This window comes from Bubalus bubalis, chromosome 4, assembly GCF_019923935.1.
Source record: "Bubalus bubalis isolate 160015118507 breed Murrah chromosome 4, NDDB_SH_1, whole genome shotgun sequence".
NCBI classification, from domain to species: domain Eukaryota; kingdom Metazoa; phylum Chordata; class Mammalia; order Artiodactyla; family Bovidae; genus Bubalus; species Bubalus bubalis.
The window spans coordinates 10,209,167-10,219,781 of NC_059160.1; the positions used below are offsets into that span (position 1 = coordinate 10,209,167).

General features: G+C 52.0%; 1 protein-coding gene across 2 annotated transcripts; it reads right to left on the reverse strand.

The window, feature by feature from the left end:
- Positions 1–2,234: 2,234 nt before the first annotated feature.
- Positions 2,235–10,601, reverse strand: POLR2F (RNA polymerase II, I and III subunit F). Of its 2 annotated transcripts, none has more exons than XM_025282884.3 (5): positions 10,443–10,601; positions 9,902–9,971; positions 7,016–7,146; positions 2,914–2,985; positions 2,235–2,471 (listed from the first exon to the last, which is right to left on the reverse strand). In XM_025282884.3, the coding sequence occupies exons 1-5, from the start codon at positions 10,460–10,462 to the stop codon at positions 2,285–2,287; spliced, it is 480 nt and encodes a 159-aa protein (XP_025138669.2). In that variant the 5' UTR covers positions 10,463–10,601; the 3' UTR covers positions 2,235–2,284. The 2 variants fall into 2 exon arrangements, with proteins under 2 accessions (XP_025138669.2, XP_006071429.1); XM_006071367.4 differs by having other exon boundaries at positions 2,235–2,424; positions 10,443–10,600.
- Positions 10,602–10,615: the final 14 nt, after the last annotated feature.

A 10,615-nucleotide genomic window follows, 5' to 3' on the forward strand; every position in this document is an offset into this window, starting at 1 on the left:
ACCTATATTAGATCCTTTGGAATTCTGAATCCAATTTATAGCTCTCCTGATCTTCATGTTTGAAACTTGAATATCCTCATTCAGGTTACTAATGAAAAAAAATTGGAATGAGAGAGACAGACCCTGTGTCCACCACCAAAAACCTCTCCATCCATTCTATCGTCTATACTCGTAAAGCTTTCAATTCTGAATCTAATTGTCACCTTGCAGTACCTGCTTCTCCATCACAGCCACACAGACTGCCTAATGCCTTGTTCAAATCAAGGTTCCCTGTATCTGTGGCATTCCTCCAACCTACCAGGCCGGTAACCACTGGAAAAAAGAAAATTCGGTTCACTTGGTGATATTCTTAGAAACCCTATGCGAGCTTCAGAATCTTCTTTATTATCCAAGTGTTTTCAAATATGCAATAGCCTATTCTAGAATTTTGTCAGGGGGTCAATCAGTTCTGCGCTTCTACTTCTTAGAACCTCCCTTTCCCTCTATTGAGAAGCAGGACATCAGTCCATTTCTAGCCTGTCCAGTGTTTCCTATGTGCTCCGTGTTCACTGGGATTGTGGTCGTGGAGCGGGCAGGGCAGGTGGGCGGGGCTACATCAAGATGAAATCACCACCTGCATGACCTCAACGAGACTGGAGAGTCACTGGGGATACAGGAGGAGGGAATGGCCCACAGAAGTCAGAAGACCAGGCTTGTGCTCATGCCTTAGACCTGAGATTCCCGATGAGCTCAGGCCTCAGTCAAGTAGTGGCTCCGCAGTAAACAGAGAAGGGACAGGTGTATCTGGAGAGGGTCAAGGAGATGGTGCCCTGGCCGGGCCAGCTGAGTAGCGAGGGCCTGACTCCGTGAAAGCGGAGCAGAATGGAGGGGGCAGATGGGAGGGTAAACACCCCTTTCTCCATCTCCTCTGCACCCTATCCCCTAAGGGTTAACCCCCTCCCTCCCCCAGTCCCTCTCTCCTCTGCCACCCCAGCCCCATCTCCCTTTAATCACATCTGATACTGAGCGGCCCAGCAAGAACAAAGAGACCATTTAGAGAAACAGGGCCGAGAAAGTGACCCCCGCACTCTGGGGCGGCCGCCTGGATGCCAGCACAAAGGCGGCATTTCAGAGCTGAAATTTCAGCACCCAACTTGATTAAAGGATTCCACAGGCTTGGAGGAGGGTGGAAGGGGGTGCGAAGTCCACTGCTCCCTGAATTAACCCTTCTCCAGAGCAGCGAACACCCCTCCCACTCCTGGGGATGCTCGTCACTTCCACCCTGTCCAGGGTGCACCCACCCCGGGGGCCTCGCCTCTTGTAGAGGTCAGGCAGGCCTGGCTCTTCCTCTTCCTGGGAGCGAGGGCTGGCAGCAGACTGAAGGTCAAGGCTGAAATATTCAGGGAGATGGGTTTCCTTCCCATCCCTATTGGTGCCAGCATACACCCTCTCCTTGTCATCTGACCCTGCACCCCAAGGGAGGGAAGAACCAGTGTGATCGACTGGACTTAATGTCACGCCTTGAACCCAGAAACCCTGCTGCCCTGCCCACCATCACCCCAGCACCCATCCTAGTGGCCTTAGAGGGATCAGGGGCTCCACACAGAAGGGAAAGGACACTGTCCAGAGTCTGGGGAAGGAGAGGGTATGGGTGTGGCAGACCAGACGGGTGGGTCGTGGAGAACAGACTGGCGTATGGGGAGTGGTCTGACAGGTGGGGAATGGGAGGGGTTGTGTGGCTGGGATAGGCAGGTGTTCGGCCCTTGCTCCAGCTGCTGACTTGCCCAGCAGGGCTCTCTCGGGGAGGGCAGGAGATCACTGCGTCCCCAAGCTTCCTGCTGGGGCTCCTGAAAGGGGATCCCAGCCCATGATAAGAGGCTCGAGGCAGGTCCTTAGGAAAACAATGGGTGGCTTGATGAGACCTGCTCTGTGATACTCCTGAGAAGGGAGAAGCCCCTGCAGCCAGTCCCCACTGGAAAGGAAATTGGGGGTTTCCGTGGCAACCAGCTCCCTGGGCACAAAGGCTGGTCTGTCTGCTGGGAAGGCAGCCGAGGTGTCTCCTACAGCAGCCTCTGCTCTGGTGGACTGTGAGATGGGTGGGAGGGGTACGCGGGGGAGCCCAGGGGGTCAGGGCCCTGGTGCTTCTTAAAGAGCTGATGGTCCCAGGGCCACTGGGATGCGCACAGCCTCCAGGCAGCAGGATGGTAACAGTGAAGACGCAGGTGGGCCTCACAAGCAGCAGGAGGCAGAGGAGGTTGAAAGGTTGAAGAATTTACTATTTACACATATAAAGACTATAAAAAGACTATGAGACGAGCCACGGGCGGAGGCCCAGTCCAGAGGTTGACTCCGGCTCAGTCGGTGATGATGAGCTCGTCGACGCCCCAGTCTTCGTAGCTCCCGTCGGGCAGGTAGCGGCGAATGATGATGGGGATCTTCCGGGCCCTGTGACCGGGGAGAGGTCGAGGTACATGAGGGTGGTGACCCTGGCTCTGCAGCAGAGGGATAACAGGTGCAGAAGGCAAGGGAGGAGAAGCCTTAGGAGCATCCTAAGACCACGGATGTACTTTGTAGGTAAGGAATTTCAGCCAAAAAAAAAAAAAAGTCCCTGCTTCTCTGAGTGTGGGACCAAAATCTACAAATGGCCTGCCATCCCACGGCGAAGGGCAAGGCGGAAAGCAGAGGGATGTTGGTAAGGCCAACTGCAGCAGGAAAAAGGGACGTTGGGACTGGGACAGTCCATGTCTCGTCAGTGTCCTCCCCTCCCCCTTCGCCTGTCCCCTCCTCCCCCGTGAAGGGCTGACACCCAAACTAAGGATCTACAGGAACAAGACCACACGTCCCCAGCAGGGAAGTTCGGGAAGGCGCGCAGCAGAGCACCCAAGGGACGCCCCCAGGGCTCTGGAGCCGCAAACCAGGATCTGGATGACTTACTTGAGCTCCTTCATGGCGATCAGTAAGGGATCTGTCTCCCCCTCCAGCTCCACCATCACAGGGGCGCACATCCTGCAGGTGTAAGGACAGGTGTGGGGAGAGATTACACACACAGGGAGAGGGCCCAGCATGAAGCTGGGCAGAGTTTCACAAACAGGATCAGATCAGCACCCCAGAGCTCACCTAGAAAGGGCCCCGAGAAAGGACACCTCCCCAAAGTGGCAGGTGCGGAGTAGCTGTCCCGGGACGCTGACAGCGAGGGTGCTCGAGTGGCAGCCAGTAGACTAGGCTTAAACTGGGCCTGAAAGTCCCTCAATCTCTCCCCAAATCTCAGCATCCGCATTGGAAAATGAAGACGAAAAGCCCTGCCACGCCTGCACAACAATAATGCTAAAGCACCACTGGCTACAGGCAAAGACTCACCAAGCGCCACAGCCGCTCCACCAACGGAGCTTGTTTCCTTTGTAGCAAGTACTACTGCTACTTCCGTTTTACTGTGGAGGAAGCTGAGCCAAGGGGAGGTCAGTAATTTCCCCAAGGTCACACAGCCAGTGAGTAGTAGAACCAAGATTTGAACCCTGAAGACTCCTCTACTATGCTGTAACACCTCCCATTAGAAAGCTGGTGATCCACAAACTGAAACCAGGTACTGTGAAAGGCAGAAGCGTGAGCTTTCATTACTGGGTCGTGTGACATTCATCACATCCACTCCCCCGGCCAAGGGCCTTCCCCAGGGCCGGTCACAGACTCCTGAGCCCTCGGCCACAGCAGAATATTCCCACACAAAGGACCCGCAAGTGTAAGAGCTCACCCTCTGACTACTCTACTCAACCCCCAGCCCTGCCTCAGGGCCTAGCTCGCCTCGTTCTCCTCCTCTGTCTTGGCAACACCCCCTGCAGGGGTCCTGCTCCTCTAGCCCCTACGCAAGGCCTGTGGTCAGGCTCTCCCCTGCTTACCTCTCTTCCTCGATACCCCATGGCCATCAGGCAGGCAGAACCTCCTCTGGCCCCACTTACCTCTGCAGTACTTTCTCATGCTACCTGCCTCTATTCACCCCACATCCCAGCCGCACCAAACCCCTGCAGCTTCCTATGCGGGCCCCGTTGTTTCCCTTCTGCATCCTCACACCAGCGCTTCCTCTTCTTACAGGCCTGTGAGAAGCTCAGAAGTCTCCACCCTGGAAAGCACGTGCTGCAGCCTCAGGGCCCTGACTCACTTTACACACACTTCTCTCAACACCACTGTCACTAAACTGTGACTTCCCATTTGAAGTTTTCCAAACAAGACCTGGTGGTCCAGGACCCCAAGTTCTATTCTAGTGCAACACCTGGCCCACAGCAGAGGGTCTTAAAAAAGACAGACCAGTTCCAGGCCCATCTCCTCTAGGAAGTCACCCTTATTGATTCCAACTCAAGTTTACACTAATGGACCCCAGACCTGATGATGATCCAGGAGAGCGTGCTAAAAATACAGGTTCCCAGGTCCTTCCCCAGACCCGCTGAACAGATTCTCTAGTGAAGGAGCCTGAGAACCTACATTAGCAAAGCTCCCCTGGTGGTTCAGAAAACCAGCCAGTCTGAGAGCCTCCAGTTAACACTAAATGATCTACTAATTTTATTGCTAAATATTCTGATGTCTGTTACTCCTTAAGGCATGAAAATTCCCCAGGGGCAGAAACCAAGTATTTAACTTTCTCTACATCTTCTCTCAATAATTATTTAAACTCCCCCCAATATTTAATGTTTTAAAGAATGTGGCAAACTGCTTTCCCTGATATGCATATGCCTTATTTCTTTCAAGACATGAATAATTCAAGAGCAGTCATTCATCCAGCCCTGCTACATGCACAGGAAATGTGAGAGTGTGCCCTCAATGTCTCCACCAGGGGTTCCAAGGGGCAACCTTCCTTGGGAAGCAGCCATGGGGTCGCAGTCAGCCACGACTCAGAGGCTGAGCAAAGCACAGCACAGCTGCAACCATTCAGCCACCAGATGGGGCTAATGAGCTGAAGTGAGACTTCATCCACAAATACCCAAGAAAACACTGTTCAGCTTCTACTACCAAGTGCAGGATTACAGGCCCATAACTCAAGACAAGCTCCAGCCCTGACTGTCCAAGGGCTTACAGCAGCTGGGAAACCACCAGACAGCCTCTGAGCTCTTAATCTGAAGGAGTGCTACAGCCCAAAAAGGTTGGACAAGAGTCTTACCTCCAAAGGAAAGCAGGACCCTGGGCCTTGTTTGGAATGCCTGCTCCAGACTGTCCACCAAATGCATGCCCATCTTCTAAAGTTGTCACTCAAGGGACCAGTGATATCTTTTCCAGTCTTGTGCCCCAGGCTGCTTGCCATTCCTCTACCACAATCCACCCACGTCTGCCTTCACTTTCCGAGTGCTATTTCTGGCACCTAGGAGACCTTCAAAACCACGTCCCTTTATTCCCTTCTCTCCTTTTTTGTTTCTCTTGTAAAGCATCAATCTCGTCTGCCTTGGGTTCTGAGTATTTAGAACAGGTTCCCTTTCCCTACTAGACAGTAAACATCTAGAGGACTAGGGAATTGTGTCTTTAATCCTCTCTACACCTCCAAAAGGCACGAGCACAATATCTTATTTGATGCTGAAAGACTTTAACTTGCATACAGTTTATTTGTTTAAAAAACAGTTTACGAATTATTCTTCCTGCTGGGTCGTGTTCAGCAGATATGAATACCGCCCATCTAGCACTCTACAAGGATGGAAACATCCTCTATCTGTGCTACCTATCACGGCAGCCACAGAGGCTACTGGGCACATGAAATGTGACTAAGGAGATAGAAACACTGAACTCCTACCTAGTTTTACTTAATTTAAATGGCCAAATGTAGGCAGCAGTGACCTGTGGTGCAGGCCTAGAGGATCCAAACAACACTGAAATCATCATACAGGGTGCGGCTCTCAACTCACCCAGACCAGCAAGGGGTGCAACCAGGCTGGCAGGGGGCCTCCTGCTGCCAAGAGAGTGAAGAACAGTTTCCCGCCCCAATAAGACCCTCCACCGAGTGGTCATCTTCACTCCACAGATAAAGTCCAACACTGTTTGAAAACTTTGGGCAGGGAGCACACAGATTGAGCATCACCGCTCCCCTAGCATATTTATCACCCACAACTCTGACCCCAGCTTTTCTTTCGAGCCTGTTTCCCATCCTCTCTTCTCGAAGCACCCCTCCTCCAGGTGTCCACCATTTCCCCCGGCAGCTGGTAAGAAGTCTGAGATAGGGCTCCTTTCCGCAGCCTCCTGTTTCCCTGGGGAGGACCTGCCATGAGCGCAACAGTAACATGTCTGCCCTGTGTCCTCCCAGTTAACTCTGGCCAGAACAGGAGGAGCTCATCTGACAGGGGAGCCTGGCAGGGAAAGCCAGCACCTGTGGCCCAGCCTCTTCAAGGGCCCCTGCTTCCTCCAAGCCACCTGCCCTCAGGGGGGCTGCTTTTGGGTCTGTTCTGCACGAGGCCCACGCCCCTGCAGACACGGCCTCTGACGCCTGCAATGCCTGTGCTGACGGGTGGACATGTGAGCATCGCATATTTTGACCTGACCTGACTTGGCTACTGGCTGGCTCCTGAATCATGTTGTTCTTCAACAAGTTCCCAACTTGGGAGAGAAAGGAAGGGTTGCTAATTTCAAACCCCCACACCCCCGACCACTGCTCTGTGCTTCCACATTCCCAGCGCGGCCTCAACGTGGAGGGCTCTCTCACTCTCCTGGGCTGGCCCCAGTCTACTCAAGAACCACCTTAAGCCCAGCGGGAGCTGCTGCGGCACCCCCAAGAACCAGCCCACAAGGGTCTAGGTCTGGTCTTATTGCATTTATTTTCGCTTCCCCACCTGACAGGCGGTCCTCACGCTCTGTACTCTCACTGTTACTCTCTACCGTTTATGTCCTTTTCCCCCAACAATCTCCCCGAGGACAGGGGCCTAGCACAGTGCCTGGCACATGGGGACGGCGCTGCCTTTGATAAGCCTGTGAGAAAGGGAAGGGTCTGCTGCCAGGCTGGGCCATTATCAACAGCTCGGAGGCTCCTTGTGGCCTGATTAAAGGACATGATGGTGAGGGTGCTCGTACTCACGCAATCTGAAGGGCTCGGGTGCCCAGCACACGGGCTCGCTCATACTTGGTCATATATGGTGTGGTGATTCGTTTCTGGTTGGCCTGCGGTCGCTCTCCAGAAGGGAGAATCTCAACGTTCTCCTGGCCCTCCTGGACACAAAAGCAGAAAAGAGGGGAAAATCTCAGGCTGCGTTATTGGGGGTGAGGGGCAGGACGACGACAACAGTGATTGTAAGCGCCTCCACACTACTGCTTGTTACGTGCCCGTGACCACGCAACTGCCTCATTAACACCCCACTTAATCCTCAAAAAAACCTTATGAAGCGGGGATTACAATGCTCATTTTAAAGAGCTGGACAATTAGCTAACTTGGCCAAAGTCTCAGAGCTAGTGAAAGAGGACTTGTGATCAGGAGTCCAAAGCCAGCCACCTCATCCAGAGGAGAGAGTTGGCCCCATACAAAGAAGTTCTTGAGCACAGACAACCTCACCCGAAGCAGGAAGAGGAAGAAACACCCCATTTTTACATATGTATATATTTAATAGTCACTTATTAAGCATCTGTCATGTGCCAGACATGATAAAGGTGCTGAGACGGAAAGAGTCTCTGCTCTTAAAGAATTCACAGTCCGGCGAAAAGACAAGAGTAAACAAAACATCAAGTGCTATGAAAGTGTGCCAGTGTGCCCCAAACTACACAAGAAAATGAGGGGCATCTACCTCATCCTGGGGGTTAGGAATACAGTCCAGAGATGAGACTTGGGCTAGTCTACAAGGATGAGTGCGAGCTGCCAAGCTAACAAGGAAAGGAAGAAAGGGCATTTCAGGCAGGCTGAACTGCATATGTGCAAAGACACAGGAGGGAAGAGAGCGTACTCAGCCTGGACGCCTAACTGTGGGGTATGATAAGCACAAAAGGTGCAAACAGGGTTATAGATAGGAGAATAAATTCTGTAATATAAAATTAAGTCAACAAATATTTACTGAGTGCTTACTCTATGTCAGATAGCATTCTAAGTGCTTGACACAGAGCAGTAAGACAGATAAAAGCTCCCATAGAGCTTTACATTATAATACAGTGAAAGTGAAAGTCACTCAGTCCTGTACGACTCCTTGTGACCCCAAGGACTATACAGTCCGTGGAATTCTCCAGGCCAGAATACTGGAGTGGGCAGCCATTCCGTTCTCCAGGGGATCTTCCCAACCCAGGGATTGAACCCAGGCAGGTCTCCTGCATTGCAGGTGGATTCTTTACCAGCTGAGCCACCAGGGAAGCCCAAGAATACTGGAGTGGGTAGCCTACCCCTTCTCCAGAGGATCTTCCCAACCCAGGAATACAGTGAGATGAACAATAAATAAAATTAGTAGTAAAATGTGCAATATAAAAACAGAGAGAAAAGACAGGGAGCGTCCAAGTGGTGATGTTGGAGGAAGGAGCAAATGCAGTGATTTGAAATAGAATGGTCAGGGAAGGCCTCATTGAGGTGACATGTGACACAGACCTGAAGGAGGCTGAGGAGCAGGTTGTGTGCATATCTAAGAGAAAAGGAAGACGGAACAGCACAGTCAAAGGTCCTGAGCTGGAACTTCCCTGGCATGACTGGGACACCAAGAAGAGATAAGGTCACAGAGGGAGCAGGTGGTCAGATCATGGGGGACCTTGTTCATGTTCTTAGCTTTTATTCAGAATGAGATGAGAAGTAACCAGATGCAGGTTCTGAGCAGAGGAGAGACAGAGTGACTGAAGATTTAAAAGGATCACTCTGGATACTCTGTTGAGAATATTCTGTAGAGGGTAAGGACCGAAGCAGAGAGAACACTGAGCAAGACCAATAGTAACCAATCATGTGGGTAGGAGAAAAAGTGGACTCTGGCAGCAGAAAGGCAAACAGCAGACTCAAGGCAGGAAAACCAGTAACAAGTTTCTGCAGCAATGCGGATGAAAACCAATAAAGATCTAAACCAAGTTGAGGCACTAGGAATAGAGAAACGGGAACAGGACTGAACTACACGGAGGAGGCAGAATCAAGAGTAGAGAGATGGAAAGGCATCAGAAGAACAGAGAAGAAGGCTTCTGACTCAGTGAACAGATAACCTCAGAGTGTCAGGCAGACAGGAAAACCCACACAAAAGAGGGCCTTCACCTTACCAACCTAAAAAAAATCAAGGGATCCCTCTCTCCAGAAGACATAAAGCACTTCTTCCTCCACCAGTCACACAGCACAGAAAACCCTATTTTATCTATGATGCCAGTAACTCATCCACCAAGCTGCTCAAGCCAGAGACACAGGAGTCATTCCTGTCATCTCCCACTTTCTCAGCCCCACATCCAATACACCAAAATCTCTCATCTGTTTTCTCATCATAAACACTACCAGCACCCAAGTACAAGCTACAGATGTCACCTGGATTGCACCCTAATTGGCCTCTCTTTGACTCTTGGTCCACCCAACTCATTCCTCACTGGATCATGCCACTCCCCAGTTCCCCAAAACTTATCAGCAGCTTCCCGCTACCCCTAGGCTACAAAATCTTGCCTGATCTTGGCCCTCACCTCTCCAGCCTTATCCCAGGTCACTCTCCCCCTTGCTCTTTATTTAGCCCCACCCTGCTAAGCTCATGGTACCTAATAAACATTCAGCACATGTCTGCACAATGAATGAAGGGGCTATTTCAACTCTGAGTAAACTAACTGCCCCAGAAGCCATGCTCTGTGGTCCAAGAGGGCAAAAGCCTTTGGGCCAACCCTGTAGGACTCATCCACTACCCAGGGCTAGATCTCCCCTCATTCTAACTGGCAGTACCCTGACCACAAACGGGAGGCAGAGACATGCAGTCGGCCATCACTGGCCGGGCTATCTGGCAGCTTGGGCTGCAGAGAGGGGAGCCCAAGGCTCAGAACTGACCTCCTCGGCATTCTCCAAGTCATCGAGCCCTTCATCCTCCTCCACGTCATCAAAGTCGTCTCCATCAAAACTGCACAAGTGTAAGAAGCCCGTTAGTTAGAGCATCACATACTAGAATCAAAGTGGGCAAAAATCTGAGTCTCATGTGATACGTAGGAGGCTGTCAATAAATATCCACCTAACCAGTGAATCATTCAATAACTCAGTCATCTGACGTCCTCATCTTAACTATGGGCCTCTTCTAGAATGAGACCCCAGCTGAATCAACATTTGGTACTGACATAGAGCCCGACTCAGTGGAAATTTGCTGAAAGATACTTTTTCACTGATCCTCTCTGGACCCTCGAGCCGGAGCCTTTTCCGCGCCCAGCCTCTGGCCGGGTCTATGCTCCCAGTTCCCAGCCTTTCCCTTCTCCGGCTCTGCGGGCCCCCTCAGCACCCCCAGTCCTCTAAACCCCTGGCTCAACTTCCTTCGATCCTGGCTCCCGCTTCATCCGCCCTTTCTGAGTCTTCGGAAAAGTCACTTCGCTCCCTCACTCACTTGTCCTCGTTGTCTGACATGACGCCCGCACGGCAGCCACCGGGTTCCGCGACCCAGACCCGCGAGGAGACCGGCGAACAGCGTACCTCCGCCTCGCGTGATGCCAAGCGTACTCTGCGCCTGCGCCGTGACCTAGCGGTAATCACTTCCGGGAGGCAGGCGGGGCCATAAAT

Coding starts and splice junctions, on each gene's coding strand:
- POLR2F (XM_025282884.3), bottom strand. CDS start 10,462: ATGTCAGACAACGAGGACAA. Junction 9,972..10,442: donor ATGTCAGACAACGAGGACAA/GTGAGTGAGGGA, acceptor ACACTTGTGCAG/TTTTGATGGAGACGACTTTG. Junction 7,147..9,901: donor ACTTGGAGAATGCCGAGGAG/GTCAGTTCTGAG, acceptor TTTTGTGTCCAG/GAGGGCCAGGAGAACGTTGA.